Source organism: Delphinapterus leucas, chromosome 15 (assembly GCF_059928025.1).
Source record: "Delphinapterus leucas isolate spDelLeu-1000000601 "Yukka" chromosome 15, BTC_Dleu_Yukka2, whole genome shotgun sequence".
Lineage (NCBI taxonomy): Eukaryota > Metazoa > Chordata > Mammalia > Artiodactyla > Monodontidae > Delphinapterus > Delphinapterus leucas.
In genome coordinates, this window is record NC_143143.1 from 9282683 (window position 1) to 9300700 (window position 18018).

Genomic DNA, 18018 nt, shown 5'->3' on the forward strand with positions numbered 1-18018 from the left:
AAAACCACAATGAGATACCAATTCACAATCACTAGAATCGCTACAATCAGAATCATAGAATAACAAGCTTTGGCAAAGATGCAGACAAGTGGAGAAATTACAACCCTCATTTACTACTGGTAGGAATGTAAAATTGTGCAGCCACTTTGAAAAACAGTCTAGGACTTCCTCAGTTAAACATAGTTACCATATGATCCAGCAGATCCATCCCTAGGTATATATACCCATGAGAAATGAAAACATATGTCCACACAAAAACTTGTACACCAATGCTTGTAGCAGCATTATTCATAATAGCCAAAAATGATTAAACCACACCAAACGTTCATCAACTGATAAATGGATAAAAACAAAATGTGACATATCCAAACAATGGAATAATATTCAGCCATAAAAAGGAATTAAGTACTGAGACATGCTACAGCCTGAACCTTGAAAACATGGTAAGTGAAAGAAGCCAGTCACAAAAGACTACATACTTATTATACAGCTCCACTGATATGATGTATCATAATAGGCAAATAGAGAGATACAGCAGTGGACGGTGACTGCTTAGGGCTGGGGAGGATGGGTATAGCTAAAGGGCATGGGGTTTCTTTTTCAGGTGATGAAAATGTTCTAAAATTGACCATGATAAAGGTTGCACATATCTGTGAATATATTAAAAAACAATGAACTGTACAATAAACGTGGATGAATAGTATAGTATGTGAATTATTTCTTAATAAAGCTGTTTTTTAAAAAGTTCAGACTTAATGGTGCTATGAAAGCCCCAAATTTTTATTTCCTTACATCTTAATAAGGGAAAGATTAATATCTGAGTTGGCAACTGTGCTGAGGGCTTCAAATACCTTGTCATTCATTTGTTATGACAATCTTAAGCATATGAGGAAACTGCGGCGTGGATAAGCAACTTGCTCAAAGAACTATAGCTAAGTCGCAGGTACCCAAGTCAGTCCATTCCCAGGTCATATGTTATTTCCACTATGTCTCTTTGTGGATTTGGTCGTTTACTAAGCCAGAAAAGATGCCAACATCACACTAATCCAAGTCAAACTACCATTAACTGCAGAATGCCAGGCTGAACACTCCTGCTAGAATCTAACATACCTAGAAGGGTCGGGTTATTACACACAGAAATAACTAAATAGTTGTGACAAACGAAGACGCTACCATTACCTCAGTAATTTCCTTCCTTCTACTATCTTCTAAAGGGCTTCCCCTTTTCTCTCAACACAAGATTTTACCTTTCATTTCTCTCTCCTGAATTTCCCGCTCCTTCTTAGCCTGAATGGCAAGCAGCCGTCTGCTCTTCACGGCACTGATCATGTCTTCAGCTTCCATATCTACCTGGGGCTCAAACTTCACGACTTCTTTTTTCCTATCAGCTTTGCCTAACCCATTCTCCTCTTTTCCATTTTCTTTATTTCTGGCTTCCATTTCTTTCCGTTTCTGTTTCTCTGCTCTCTTCTTATCATTTTCTTCCTTCAATACAGCAAGCCGTTCCTTCCATAACTCTGCAGACATCTGCTGCCTGGTTTCCATGTGGTCCTGCACTGAGTATGTCATGAGAATCCGGTGGCAGAGTGCTGTCAAGATCTGCAGTTTCTCCTCTGATGTTAGCTCAAAAAATTCAGAGGTCTCCAGCTTTTCTAGGAACTCATCTTGTACCTCATTGTCTTCAAATGGTGCTGAATCTTTGTTGTCATCTGTGTCTGAGCCCTCACTTTCTTCCTGAATGTCAGATTTGCGCAAGCAGAGCCGAACCAGCTCTGAAACAGAATGCAGAGTCAGAGGGATTTCTGACAGCTTCATTCCCAATTCACCATAGTCTTCTGCTATTTCATCTTGTAACAAGGTCTGTAAAAGGATGACCAACACTCTATTCAGGTATAAAAAGCCACCCTTTTCTGCACTCAAGGCTTCCATAAGGGACACAGCAGTAATAGGATACTGAGCATCTGGTAAGAGTAACCCAGAATAACAGCTCAAGAACTCCACCACCATGGCCACATCCCCAAAGAGTGTATTGGGCAGCCCTTCAGGGGTATCCACCAATTTAAATGTTGGAAGGTTTTTGCCAGTTAACTCTTGGTCCTCGTACCGCTTCTGTTTCTCTAGTTTCTCGAGCATTTCTTTCTCTCTCCGTTCCTTGGCTTTCTCCTTCAACTTTTCTTTCAGCTCCTCTCGTTTCTTTTTCAAATATTCTTTGCGCTGCTCTTCAGACATAGAAGCCCATCTCTTTTTGTGCTCTAGAAGCTCAAAGCGTTTTTGAACAATACTTCGCAATTCTTCTGGGAGACGAGCTCTATCTTCACTAGAGAGGAGACGAGCTGTTTTGGAGATAACACAGGACAGGGCACTCTTCTTGTCCTCCCTGTCTTTGTTTTCTTTGTAGTAGGCGATAAGGTGGAGGGCAGCAGGAGGCAGATGTTTATGAGGTTTACTAGAGGACCTAGGTGTGCCCCCAGAATTCCTCGGGGCTCGTGTCACCTTCTGAGTGCCTTTGGCCATGTCCAACAAAGTCATCTGCTTCATTTTGGTTTTAGGAGTCTTCAAGCCCTTTTTGGGAGACTTGGAATTCCCTGTGGATTTCTGTCCATTCAGGATGCCTTTGCTTCTGCCCTTTGCTTTCAAAGGTTTGTCATTATGCTTCCCTGATTTCTTGCCAGGTGGGCCTTTCTTAGGAATGTGAAAGTTAGCATGTAGCTTGTTGGGCGACATCATCTTCATCACTTCCTCCAGATGCTCTTCTGGAGATTTGGAATTCTTTGAGTTCTTCACTTTGAGTGGTGAGCCATTCAAGGATTTCTTCAAGTGTACATGACACCATAACTTAGGATTTAGTGGTGAACTGAGAGAAGAGTTGTCTGTCTTGGATTTCTTTGAGGGCTTCCTGTCTGGAGATCCAGTATTCTTCCTCTTAGTAGAGGGGTTGAGAGTCATGTACTAGAATTTAAGAACAGGAGCAAAAATAGTTTTAAAAACTAATTTAAAGAAGCAATATTTAAGCATCCTAAAGGCCCTCTTCCCCATCTATTCAGGTAAAGCTACATATTCATTTCTCTTCATAGACACTCTGTCCCTGAAAAAAACAAAGCCATGAATGTTAGCTAATGTTTTAGCCATATCAACACAAAATTCTCTTGATACTCAGACTTAAAAATCTATACTCCGGGACTTCCCTGGCGGTCCAGTGGTTACAACTCCATGCTTCCACTGCAGGGGGCATGGGTTCAATCCCTGGTCGGGGAACTAAGATCCAGCATGTCGTGCGATGTGGCCAAAAAAAAATCTATACTCCAATATTAGGCATTTTTTGCTATATAACTAGTTTTCTTCTTATATATAGATTAGCAGTTCTTAAATACCTTAATGAAATCTATGAACTCTTTCCCCAGAAACATATAAAAATCATGCATACAATTTCAGAGTCCATGGGTCCCAGACTAAGGATACTTGATCTAGATAATGTCAACATCTGAGGAATTTTAAAATTATTGCTCTTGAGACAGGACTGTATTTTTATCCTTTAAACCTTTGGTACAACTAGGGGTATTCTATGTTTAGAATGGTAGAAAGTACACCATTTAAGTATTTTTGTTTAAATTCAGAAGCATATTTTCTTATTAAGAGTATCAGTAAGTATACTAACGACAACAAAACACTGCTCACAAATAAGGAGCCCTCCTGATCCTGGCTCCTTAACCTCCTCTCTGTCCTCGCCCCACACCTCAAGAACTCTTTCCCACGAATACATTATTAACTACAAGCCCCATAGGACTTCCCTGGTGGCGCAGTGGTTAAGAATCCGCCTGCCAATGCAGGGGACATGGGTGCGAGCCCTGGTCCGGGAAGATCCCACATGCCGCAAAGCAACTAAGCCTGTGCGTCACATCTACTGAGCCTGGGCTCTAGAGCCTGCGAGCCACAACTACTGAGCCCATGCGCCACAATTACTGAAACCCACACACCTAGAGCCCACGTTCCACAACAAGAGAAGCCACTGCAATGAGAAGCCTGCACACTGCAATGAAGAGTAGCCCCCATTCGGCGCAACTAGAGAAAGCCTGTGCGCAGCAATGAAGACCCAACACAGCCAAAAATAAACAAACAAATAATAAATAAATTTATTTTAAAAAAACCTACAAGCCCCATAAGTTCTCAAACTCACACAATTCTCTCTTGATCATCCCCTCACATCTTTCAAATCCACTCCCTTTAGTACCCCAACTCTGCAATCCTTCAATCCCAGCAGGACCCTTAAATCAGTTAATTCTATCACGTTTTCACCAATCTCACTTCTTTGTCCTTCTTAACTCAGGTTAAGTTCCACAGACAGTCATTCCAATCAACCTTGCATAAACCTACAGTTCCCTTGTCTCTCTTGCTCTATTATATCAAGTTACTCCTAGCCTGCACTTGTTAAGCTTAAACATGACTAGAATAAAAGACACAATGACAGTGTGTGGACTTATTTTAAATTCATAATCAGGTACCTCAGATGGATCCTGAATGCCACTCAGTAATCACAATATATTCCCTTAGTCCATTTACCTTCTCACTCTCGTGGATATACATCTTTTCCTATCTCCTAAAATCTCCACCTTATCCCCATCATACAGAATTAGTTAATAGGTTAGAACCCAGTCAACCTGCCATTGTTTCTGTTTAAATGTGCATTAAAACAAAACCAAAAACACTGTTGATCTTGATGCTTTAAAATATAATTACAAAGAAAAAAAGCCTGGCAGTTAAAACACATACTACATGAAATAATAGCCAAGCAATGAAAAAGTATAGCCAATTCAAAAAAAAAAATTTTTTTGTTTCAAGTGATTAGGAGAAAGACTAGATAACCCCTAGAATACTTGACTTCTATTACCAAAAGCAGCTAAGCACATAAAAGGCACTCAGAGACTGCTTGAGTTTAAGTTTCTGAGTGGAAAGGACTAACTTGCAAAGAAGTAGTCTGGAGGCAGTGGATAAGACAGGCTAGTGTGAGATGAGACTACAGGCCAGGAAACAGCTGAAGACTATCGAATATGAAATTAGGACCCCTTTAAAAAGGCAACAGAGAAACAGCTATGGTGAAATAAATCTCAGAGGTGCTACAGAAGAACACCTATGCTCCTGTTGAAGTAAACAAAACAGGTACAATAAAATTTAATAAGTTGTACTACAATGCCAAATAAGATTTAAACATTAAGGATATAATCATCAGAGAAACAAACTCATAGAACCTAAGCAGCACAAGAGGTAGAAATATGGTCTGCAATGAATGAGTGGCTATACTTAACAAATCCTTCTTCTGGCTAAGTTCTCTAACTTTTAAAGGCCAATCTGCCTTTTAAGAACTACAGGCAATTGCAGGTTACTGTTCCTCCAGCTGGCTGTTTTTGTTCCCTGACCAAAACGGGATGTTTTGTTCCTCAATTATCATCCTCTGTATGGGCTGATAAAGAGGTTTCATAGTTTATAGAACATAAACATTATCTGTGACTCAGGGGACACTTTCCCCAGAGGCAAGAATTTCTCAGTTCTAGTTCCCCAGAACTATATTTTAAAATGTTAAAAAGAATAAGCAAAGATAACTTATGTATGATGCCATTCTTCTTGTTGGCAGTAATATTACCAAAACTCCAGAGAGGACAATATTTCAGAGACCACCCTACAAATCACGAATAAGACCCAAAACTACCCTGGCAGGAATTAAAGACAAATATGTGCCTTCCAAAAGTTAATCATCCACTTCAGCTAGCCTTGGAAAAGAAAATCTTCAGAGTACAGACATAATGGACTGATACTTTTTCTAGTGAGCAGGATAAGAGATTATCTCTAAAGTCATTCTAAAATAAAATTTATCACTAAAAAGGAGCTTAGTGTGAGACTATGTTTCATTTTTACCATTTTAAATAAATATCTAATAGGGTCTATTATAAGGTCTATTATAATTGGGCCACTTCTTAATTTCCTGATTACATTTCTTTCTATTTAAAAAGTCACTCAACTTTAGCATAAATTTCTTCTACTTAGAAGCACTCTATTATGCAGAAATAATGCAAGAAAGAGCTGGGATGGCTTAGCCATGAGATGGTCCAGCAGCCCATTTTTATCTATAAGGTGTGTTTTTTTGCCAAGCCACACCACATTAATTTTTTTTCTTAAAAATGAAAGAAATTAACTCACCCAACCCCCTCCCAAAAGGCCGGCTCCCCGCGTGAGCAGTCCTTCAGTAACTGGATCATCTCAGCATAGGGCATGCTGGGCAGTCACAGCCAATGGGAGCCGGCATGGCTGGACTCAGGGGGAATCTGAAAAAGTATAAAACCACTTATGTGCTAAGGGTCTCCCCTGTCCCCCATTCAGCATAAGTAATCTACCAGAGTAGTGCATAGAGAAGGAGAAAAGAATGGGCATCTGGATTAGCAGTATTATAGTTTTTTGGAAAAGGCCCTTCTTAACTGCTAAACAGGGAAAAATATTTATGTATGTATTAGCAACACGAGAGGCTATAAGAAAAATAGTGTATACAGTTCCATACTTGTTCCCTGTCACCTGGAACGAACCACCACCACAAATAAGGAAATCTAATAAGATAAAAATGAAGAAACTTAATATTTACAGCAGCTCATTCAGATGCTAAACTTAACTTACTAGTAAGCAGTCAGAACCCTAAACTAGAAAACTCTGGCAATCTATATTCTGATTCTATTCCACTCTTCTCATTCACCCCAGGAACGATGTTAGGAGTTTTAAGGCAACATTCATATAGTGTGCTTGTCTCAATCTCTAGATGCCTTTATCAGCAAATCTGTGAAATGTGTTACTATACAATATTTTTAAGTGCTTTGAAATTAATGTAATTTATTTTTAAAAGTACTACTGCTCTATGGCACTTCCCTGGTGGTCCAGTGGTAAAGAATCCACCTTACAGTGCAGGAAATGTGAGTTTGATCAAGGAACTAAGATCCCACAGGCCATGGGGCAACTAAGCTCGTGTGCCTCAACTACTGAGCTTGCGTGCCTCAAACAGAGCCCACGCACTCTGGAACCCATGCACCACAACTAGAGAAGAGAAAAAACCTGCATGCCATGACTAGAGAGAAGCCCACACACAACGAAGAGCCCGTGCCGCAACAGAAGATCCCGTATGCCTCAACAAAGATGCTGCGTGCTGCAACTAAGACCCGACGCAGCCAAAATAAATAAATAAATAAATAAATAATTTTTTGGGAAAAAGTACTGTTGCTCTAGTGTCTAATTCATAAACAAACTTCAAGCACCAAAATTTATTCAAAGAAAAATCTTAAGACTATAAACACTTACTTGAAACATCAGTTATTAGGAGAGATAAGAAACATCTTTTAAAATGTATAATAATTAGTATCATTAGTAATGAGACAAAATTACACCATGTGCCTTCTGAAATGATTCACTGAGAAGAATACAACATCAGTTCTGGGGTATTACTAAGCATGAGGAAATAAACTTAAATTGAGGAGCATTATACTAAATAATTGGTTTGTATTCTTAAAATTATCAAGGTTTTTAAAAGACAAAGGAAAACTGAGGGACTAATCCAGATTAGAGAAGACTACAGAGACATAACAAGTAAATGTAATACATGATACTACCCTGGATCCTATTAGGGCCAAAACAAAATATGTTTGGCTAAAAGGATGTTAATGTGACAATTGGCAAAATTTGAGTAAAAACTGTAAATCACTTCTTTCCACACCGACAGTGCTCTCGCATACATGGTAACCATTCCTAAAACCTGCTGGACTTTCTGTAATTAGTGTTGCAAACCTGCCCACAAAGTGATACAGTACAAGAAGCGCAAGGATTCTCTGTATTCTCCAAGGAAAGGAATGTTATGACAGGAAGGAGAGTGGCTATGGTGGACAGACTAAGCTGGTTTTCCAGAAAAAGGCTAAATAAAACCACAAAGAAGATTTTGCTGAGGCTTGAATGCATTGAGCCCAACTGCAGATCTAAGAGAATGCTGGCTATTAAGAGAAGCAAGCATTTTGAGCCGGGAGGACGTAAGAAGAGAAAGAGCCAAGTGATCCAGTTCTAAGCTTCATATTTTGTTTTATTATGAAGATAATAAAATCTTGAGATTACGTTTACTTTAAAAAAAACTACAGATCAGATAACAGTATCGTTTTCATGTTAATTTCTTGATTTTGATCACTGTACTATAGTTATTATAGAAAATATCCTTGTCTTTTAGGAAACACATATTCAAGTATTTTGTAAAAGGGCATCCTGTCTTATAACCTACTACCATCAGCTCAGAAAAAAATAATGTGTATAAAGAGAAAAAAGTAATAGGGACTCCCCTGGTGGTCCAGTGGTTAAGAATCCGCCTTCCAATGCAGGTGACGTGGGATCGATCCCTGGTCGGGGAACTAAGATCCCACATGCCGTGGGGCAACTAAGCCTGCGCCACAATTAGAGAGCCTGCGTGCCACAACTACTGAGCCCACACACTGCAACTAGAGAAACCTGTGCACTGCAACTACTGAGCCCGTGCTCTGGAGCTCACACACCACAACTAGAGAGAAGCCCGCACACCACAACAAAGAGCCCACACACCTCAACGAAAGATCCTGCATGCCGCAACAAAGATCCCCCAACTAAGACTCAATGCAGCCAAATTAATTAATTAATTAATTTTAAAAAAATCATCTGCTCAATAGCTCCTAATCCAGAACTTGGAGGGCAGTAAATAATAAATTGAAATGACCAAAAAGTCAAATCAAAACAAATTTTTTAAAAAACAGAGAAAATTATAAAACAAGTGTGGTAAATGTTAAAATTTGAGGAATCTACTTGAAGAGTACAGAGAAATTCTTTATAGTATTTGTCACCTTTTCTATATGAAATTATTTCAAAATAAAATGTTTTTAAAATGTATTCAGAATCATATTAAATCAATCCAAATTATTTTAGGACTCCAAATGTCTTAAAAAGTGTTATTTTTCTTGTTACGTCTCTAACCAAATGCTTCCTTACTAGGATATACCACTCCAAAATAAGAGTTCAAAACATGGATAGGGAATTCCCTAGTGGTCCAGTGGTTAGGACTCTAAGCTTCCACTGCTGGTGACACAGGTTCGATCCCTGATTCGGGAACTAAGATCCTGCATGCCACGTGGCACAGCTATTAAAAAAAAAAAAAAAAAAGGCAAAACATTATGGACAGACTAACAAAACACTAGAGCTGCCATGTATTAGAATACGGAAATGAGCTAAGATGGCTGATTTCATGTTAGATGACAATTATTTTTATCATCCAACTGCCTTGTAAATTATTCCTCCAAGTCATTAGGCCTACAAAATATTCACCCCTAAACTCAACGGTCAGTTGCATTTTTCTCCTCAATGAACAGAATGGAACTTCTTAAAGAAATGAATTCACTAGCCATGTACATATTATACCTATGCTAAACATCACAGGATATAAAATGAGTAAGATAGCTTTTAATCTCAAGTAATTTATATTCTAAGGTTCTACAAGACCACAAGCACACCCCCATCATCACACTAGGCCCTACTCAGATAACACTCCAAAATTCTACATTTCTAAATAATTTTCCTCTTTCCCACCTAAGCTCTCCTAGTTGGTCCTTTCCTAAAACTATTACTCACAACTTGCTTCCTCTCTCCAGACCTCATCTCTCTCTACAGTAGTTGTATTCAGCAGCCTAGCAGAACATTAAATTCTACAAAAACCAAAGAAAAAAATTTTAACCTATTGCTTTTGGTTCCCATTTCAATGTACCTGCTGCCAAAGTAAGCTCAAACCCACTGCCTCTGGGACAGGCAGATCACATGTGATCAACTCTGATGTTCGATGCATTATTTTACTTTATTTACTTATCTTTTTTAAGATTTTTTTTTTGATGTGGACCAGTTTTAGAGTCTTTATTGAATTTGTTACAATATTGCTTCTGCTATATGTTTTGGTTTTTTGGCTCTGAGGCATGTGGGATCTTAGCTCCCTGACTAGGGATTGAACCTGCACCCCCTGCACTGGAAGGCAAAGTCTTAACCAGTGGACCGCCAGGGAAGTCCCCACTGCATTATTTTAAATTTCCTTTAGATCAGGAAAGAATCCAAAGCACTCTTTTATGGTCTACTTATCCGTGCCTTTACTATATTCTGTCCTGGCTGAGATGCCAAAAGTTCTTTGAGAAAACCAATTTTATAAAAAGGAAAAACAAACATACATAAACTCAAAAGATAAAATCAGTGAAATGTCAAATAGTATTGAGGAATAAGAAATTATTGTTTAAGGTATGCAAAATACATTAAAAGACAAGTGTATGCTCTGAATTTATAGACTGGTATCTTACATGACTCAATTTCTCTAAGTAGAATCACTGCCTTCTTACAGCAGTTTAGTGTAAACAAGCTTGTACTTCTAGTCTCTATCAGAATTACAGCCAAAATTCATTAAGTTAATATTTTAAGCCCTCATTAGGAAATTTCAGAGTAGCCAATTTCTTCAGAAATTGCTTTTCAAGATATAATAAATTCTTAAAACAAAACAAACAAAAAAGATATAAATTCCTGGAATTCTAAGTCTCTGGCTCCTACAGAAAGTGTGGATCAGCTTTTTTGTTCTAATAAAACCCAAAGACCTTTTTACCCATAAATTATACTCAGTCTTTCTTTCATGTTACTCACATATTTGAATCACTGAACTAAAATACATGAAAGACAACTGTAAAATTTAAAAAGAAGAAAATATTTAGGACTCAAATGATCCAAGAGTCTAAAACCTATTTAGAGATGATCTTATATACAATTTCCATACAGTAAAGATAGTAAGTTCCTGTTATAACCACCGAAAGCTTTATCACAGTTCCAAAACTCTACAGCAATAAAACGAAAACAAATTAAAATTTCCCCTCAGTAAATAAAAAAATTTAAGAAAAAGTTTAGGTTTACTAAATAGTTCTATGGAAATTTTAGTCCTGATCTAGAAAAAGTCAACTAATCCCTAAATTTGTCTTTTTACACAAATGATAAAAATTTAAAGAGCCTAATGGAAGATAATGCTGTGACATAAATCACAGCAAGATCTTTTTTGACCCACCTCCTAAAGTAATGAAAATAAAAACAAAAATAAACAAATGGGACCTAATTAAACTTAAAAGCTTTTGCACAGCAAAAGGAAACCATAAACGAGACGAAAAGACAACCCTCAGAATGGGAGAAAATATTTGCAAACGAAGCAACGGACAAAGGACTAATCTCCAAAATATACAAACAGCTCATGGAGCTCAATATCCAAAAAACAAACAACCCAATTAAACAATGGGTGGAAGACCTAAATAGACATTTCACCAAAGAAGACATACAGATTGCAAAGAGGCACATGAAAAGATGCTCAACATCACTGGCTGTTAGAGAAATGCGAATCAAAACTACAATGAGGTATCACCTCACACCAGTCACAATGGCCATCACCAAAAAATCTATAAACAATAAACGCTGGAGAGGGTGTGGAGAAAACGGAACACTTTTTTTTTTTTTTTTTTGTGATACGCGGGCCTCTCACTGTTGTGGCCTCTCCCGTTGCGGAGCACAGGCTCCGGACGCGCAGGCTCAGCGGCCATGGCTCACGGGCCCAGCCGCTCCATGGCATGTGGGATCTTCCCAGACCGGGGCACGAACCCATGTCCCCTGCATCGGCAGGCGGACTCTCAACCACTGCGCCACCAGGGAAGCCCAATCGGAACACTTTTGCACTGTTGGTGGGAATGTAAATTGATACAGACACTGTGGAAAACAGTATGGAGGTTCCTTAAAAAAACTAAGAACAGAACTACCAAAATGACCCAGCAATCCCACTACTGGGCATATACCCTGAGAAAACCATAATTCAAAAGGACACATGTACCCCAATGTTCATTACAGTACTATTTACGATAGCCAGGACATGGAAACAACCTAAATGTCCAACAACAGATGAATGGATAAAGAAGACGTGGGTACACATATACAATGGAATATTACTCAGCCATAAAAAGGAACGAAATTGGGTCATTTGCAGAGATGTGGATGGACCTAGAGTCCGTCATACAGAGTGAAGTAAGCCAGAAAGAGAAAAACAAATATTGTATATTAATGCATATATGTGGAATCTAGAAAAATTCTAGGTACAGATGAACCTATTTGCAGGGCAGGAATAGAGATGTAGACGTAGAGAATGGACATGTGGACATGGGGGGAAGGGGAGGGTGGGATGAACTGGGAGATTAGGTTTGACATAAATACACTACCATGTGTAAAATAGCTAGTGGGAACCTGCTGTATAGCACAGGGAGCTCAGCCCGGTACTCTGTGACAACCTAGATGGGTGGGATGGCGGGTGGGAGGTCCGAGAGGTAAGGGATATAGGTATACATATAGCTGATTCACTTCATTGTAGCAGCACAAACTAACAAAACACTGTAAAGCCAATTATACTCCAATAAAAATAAAAATAATTTTAAAAAGTTTAGGTTTACTAAATAGTGTTCCATGGAAATTTTAGTCCTGATCTAGAAAAAGTCAACTAATCCCTAAATTTTTCTTTTTACACAAATGTTAAAAATTTAAAGAGCATAATGGAAGATAATGCCTGATCGTGCTGGTCTAGAATAAGAAAACATGCTAATGCTAAACTACGGTTGGAGGTCTTTACCAATGTTTGAAGAAATAAAATTATTTCTCAATATACTTTTGTTAACGATATCAACATAAGGTAATTGAAGTAATTTAGTTGTATGACTCAGTTGTAAGATAGCCTTAGTTTTTCATAATTACAAGAAAGAGATGAAAGTATATATTACCATACAACTTTACAAGAATATTCTGAAAATCAAATGAGATAATTAAAGGAAAAATAATAGAGAGAAGTGCTAGATTTTCTACTAATCTGTCATACAAAGCAATACTTAGTTCTTTTCAAGGCTGAAAGTATATTTGATCTTATCTCACATACAAAATCAGTTTTCATTTTTAGTAATCAATTTGCAAAAATAATTTTTTTAATACCATACCTCATTCCAAGAAAGATCTGAGACAAAAAAGCACATGCATGTAATTTCTTTGTTTTAATTATGCAACCATAGTAAAATAAGTCAAATTAGAAGAGGAGATATTCAGTGTGGCCTCTTCCCTACCAACCCCATAATCACAACCTATATGAAATAGATATACGTGAAAACTTTGAATTCATTATCTGAAGTTAAGAGTTCAAAATCTACTGTAACCGTCAGAGGAAATAAATTCATTCAATAGTGTTCCATCCTGCTGTCCAAAACTTAAGTGACCTTACCTTGTATGGATCAAGCAGAAAGTCACTGAACTTGCTAGGCAAGGAGTATTTCTTCACTAATTCATCTTCTACCACCCAAGGTGCATTTTCACCAGTCCCAGCCCGTAATGCGTTATGTCGTATAAAGTATCGAAGTATCTCCTTATTTGGTGGGCGTTCTGTACGAATCAAGCTGTCTGCTGGCACATTACTGATGATCTAGGTTAACAAACAGAAATAACTCACCACTGGGGTAAAAAGCAATTAACCAATGAGAACAAAGATTTATATTCTCTCTGGAAAACTCATCATTACACCTATAAAATAGGTTATATACTAGATAGAAGAAGAATAATTTTCAGAGACAGAATGTTAAAGATATCTGTAGGCAATGTGTCAATATGTATCAAAGTCCTAAAAATGGGTATATCTGTTGAACCAACAGTTCCTCTTGTTAAGAATTAGAAGTAAATGGAGGGACTTCCCTGGTGGTCTAGCAGTTAAGACTCCATGCTGCCAATGCAGGGGGCTCAGGTTCGATCCTTGGTCAGGGAACTAGATCCCGCCTGCTGTAACAAAGAGCCTGCATGCCGCAGCTAAATATCCCACACGAGGCAACGAAGATCATGCATGCTGCAACTAAGACCCGGTGCAGCTAAATAAATAAATAAATTTTTTTGAAAAAGAACTAAATGGAAAGTCATCATCAATCGCTTATAAAAGGAAGGGGGAAAAGGAAGGGAATACTACATAAAGGTACATCAGTAAGGGATTCATTTTTCTTTTATTTATTTATTTGTTGTTTATTTATTTTTGGCTGCACTGGGTCTTCGCTGCTGTGGCACGGGCTTTCTCTAGTTGCGGCGAGCAGGGTCTACTCTTCATTGCAGTGCACGGGCTTCTCATTGTAGTGGCTTCTCTTGCGGAGTACAGGCTCTAGGCGCGGAGGCTTCAGTAGTTGTGGCTTGCGGGCTCTAGAGTGCAGGCTCAGCAGTTGTGGCGCACGGGCTTAGTTGCTCTGTGGCATGTGGGATCTTCCCAGACCAGGGCTCAAACCCGTGTCCCCTGCCATTGGCAGGTGGATTCCTAACTGCTGCGCCACCAGGGAGGTCCCAGCAATGTTTTAACTAGCCACCCTGCTGAACGGGAGCTAAGAAACTTAGTGAAAAATTGTATTTAACACACAATTTTCAAATATAAAGAAATCCTAACAATCCAGTAATGTCTTCAGGTCACTAACTATAAAACAAATGAGTCAAAATGAAATAAGACTTGTCAGCATTCTGACGTGGGAAAAAAACAACACTCTAAAGAGGCAAGAGATCCAGGTTATAATCCTTCCTAATCTCATTTATTAAATTAGGAACTTTGATAGAATTATTTAATTTCTCAGGCCATAGCTGTTTCTTCTATATAACAGTTAGACATGAAGACAAATGTGCAACTGCCTTCCACACCTAGCCGCCCTCCTGCTTCTTTCTAATGATGAGATCTTAGACATATAGGAATAAAAGTACCCAAAAGCAACATGGCATATTTCATGAAATCTAGAATGCTATTAATGAAAGACACATTATGTACCACAAAGAAAAGAATTCTTGCCAATTGATATTGAGATATATCCTGATTCCAGCAGATACAAACTACTATATATAAAACAGATAAACAACAAGGTCCTACTGTATAGCAAAGGGAATTATATTCAATATCTTGTAATAAACTCTAATGGAAATGAATATGAAAAAGAATATACATATATATATATGTATAACTGAATCACTCTGCTGTACACCAGAAACTAACACAATATTATAAATCAACTATACTTCAATTTAAAAAAAAAAGATACATATCCTGATTCTGGAAATATAAAAATATGAAAGTTGAACATCTTAGAATCAATAAAACATAGTACTAAGTTATTTAAAGGGTATTCACCATTTTAGATTATTAGCTTCAGATGCCTTGAAAAAGCACTGGTTAGAGTTAACTCACTTTCTGAGTTTAATTATATTACAAATTGCTCTGCTTTTAACTGGGAAGAGCTATTTCCTCAGGAAGCCCATAACCACTGGAAACAGAGTCTTATTTTTTCAAATAACTAAGTTTGAAGCTCAAATGTAAACTACTCTCACACCCTAATAATTCCTATTAAAAAGGAAAAAGCATGTTATCTCCTAGGAAAGACAATACAGTTTAAAGTCATAATTACAAAGACCAGAAAACCACTCAGAATTTGTTGTAGAAACATTTATTTACATTTTTCTTTAGCACATTTTCTACGAGAAAACGAGCCCTTTGATATTTTCTTAAACAACATCTACTACATGTAAGAGGTTTAATATAAAGTGCCAACTAACCTTATCTTCATTTTGTAGTTTCACATCATATTTGTGAGGCAGAAATTTTGGAGGTGCCCATTTCCTCTCTCCTTTCTTTAATGAAGTAGGAAGTTTTCGTGGAGATCTACGTGCTCTGTCATCTAATCAAATCAATAGAAAATTAGCGAAAAAAATAATTCTTTTAATTCTATCCACTCAGTAATCTTCCTGAACAGCTACTCTGCAACCAAGCACTGAGTGATGGGGCCAAAAGGTAAATCATAAGGTCCTTACTTCAAGTAGCTAAAGTCTATGGGAGGAGTCAACAATAATTACAATACAATGTGGTAAATACTGTAATAGAGATTGGTATAGAAAAATACTAGATTAGAGAGAAAAATACTCAAAAAGAGAGAAGCAATGTCTAATTTAGTCTGGATGATAGGCAGGGAAGACTCAGAAAGAATATGACTTGTTCAGAGACTGCAAATAATGAGATACAGGTGAATATGATCTACAGTACAATTTAAAAAATCAGACTACAGAGGTAAGTAGGGGCTTATAAATTATAACGAACCTTGTATACCATTCATATAGGCTGGAATTTGTCTTACGGACACTAGGGAAACAAAGGATTTTTGATCTAACTAACTAGATGTACATTTTGGAAAGAGCACTAGTGTGAAAAAATGAAGAAAAAGAAAAAGCACTTTCAGCAGTTAGAAAATGAATAAAATGGGAAGGTGAGACTGAAGAAAGGGAATCATAAGATATAATCTTAAACATCTGGATTAATGTATCAGAATGGTGAAGGAAACAGTCAAGAAGACAGACTTGGTAACCAACTAGATGTGGGAATGTTAAAGGTTTCTAAGTTTTCTGCCTTAGAAATCAAGTAGATGATGATGTAGTGAAAAATGAAAAGGCAAAAATAAATAAATAAAAATAAAAAGGCAGAACAAAAACCATATGAAAAAAATCTAAGGAATGGCAGTGGGGAAAAAGAAAATAAAAAAAGAAAAGTAGTTAGAGAAATAGGAGACTGTGCTATCAAATAAACTAAAAGATTTGAGAGTGACCAACAGTGTTAAATGTAAAAGAAAAGTAAAATGGACTAAGAAGAAATCAGTGGATTTGGCAATTAGGGGTCACCCATAACCTTATCAGGAACAGTTTCAGGAGTAAAGAGGCAGAAGTTACACTATAATAGCATAAGGAATAAACTGATGGTCAGAAAGTGGAGACAACATTCTCAAGAACTTTGGCTTGAATGAGTAAGACAGAAATAGAAGAACAGGATCAAGGGAGGGTATGTTTTTGTTTTTAGAAAATGGGACTTCATTTATAAGTTGAGAAGAACCATTAGAGAGAGGGTTAAAAACACTGCAGAGGAGAATAATAAGAGTTAACCCAATCCTTGAGAAAGCAGGAAGGAATGGAATTCAAAGCACAAGTATCTTGACCAAGAGGAAGGACAGACAGCTCCCTTCTGAGATGAAGGAAGAACATAGACATTCGTAACAGTGAGGTTAAAAACACAAAACTGAAAAGTTCCTGCCTAATACATTTTTCCCCCCATAAAGTAGAAGGAAGGTTACCTTGTGAGAAAACATTTTGTATACTGGAATTTGTCTCTCATATTTCTATGTAAATTCTAATCAGTTTTCCCCCTGAAAACATTCAGAGTACATCATAACATTCTTTAGCCTGCCTACCATTCTTTCCACATACTAGCAATAACATTATATCCCAAAATTAAAACCTAAACTAAGGCATATAACACCCTAAAAAAGAAGCCAAAGCCTAAAACTAGGGGTTCCTAGTACACGTTTAAGGCATAAAACTAACAACTGTAACACATCATTGGTATTCCAATGATCTGGTTCTAGAAGAAGTGTTAGAAGACATATCATCAGTCAACACCTAACCAACACACTTATCAACCTCAAGTCTTGGGAATTATAAGTAATATACATGTTAGAAAACTTCAGTATCAAAAAGAAGGAAAAGAGAAACTGAAAAACATAGACATTAGCATTCAAAATGCAGAGTGGAAAACAAAACTGAAGCATCAACAACTGGGGCAGACGAGTCTCAGAAGTTTCCTCGGGACTAGATAAGAACATTCCTTTAAAACCATCTGCACATATCCAAAACATCTGGAGAGACAAAGAATAGAATGGAAGACATACAGCATAACATTCTAATGAAATGTTCTAATTCAAACTTTCTAATAGTTAAATAATGAGGTAAAATTTGATCCTCTAACAATCATGGGGAGGGGGATCAATATACATGAATACTTGAGTACTCGTATTTGTGGAGACAGAAGACACTTATCCCAGTCAAATTCCTTACTGACACAGATTTAAAAAA

The 18018-nt window shown here is 37.5% G+C and overlaps 1 protein-coding gene and 1 pseudogene across 3 annotated transcripts in view; one reads left to right on the top strand and one right to left on the bottom strand.

Moving 5' to 3' along the window:
• The window catches only part of BAZ1B (bromodomain adjacent to zinc finger domain 1B), a 65618-nt gene that overhangs the window by 26412 nt on the left and 21188 nt on the right, over positions 1 to 18018 (bottom strand). For all 3 annotated transcript variants that reach the window (XM_022588060.3, XM_089895765.1, XM_089895766.1), the window contains exons 5-7: positions 15682 to 15803; positions 13343 to 13540; positions 1248 to 2949 (exon numbers count right to left, since the gene is read on the bottom strand). In XM_022588060.3, the coding sequence (XP_022443768.2) occupies positions 1248 to 2949; positions 13343 to 13540; positions 15682 to 15803 (2022 nt within the window). The remainder of the gene's footprint in view (positions 1 to 1247; positions 2950 to 13342; positions 13541 to 15681; positions 15804 to 18018) is intronic.
• Positions 2956 to 12234, top strand: LOC149747384 (large ribosomal subunit protein eL42-like; annotated as a pseudogene).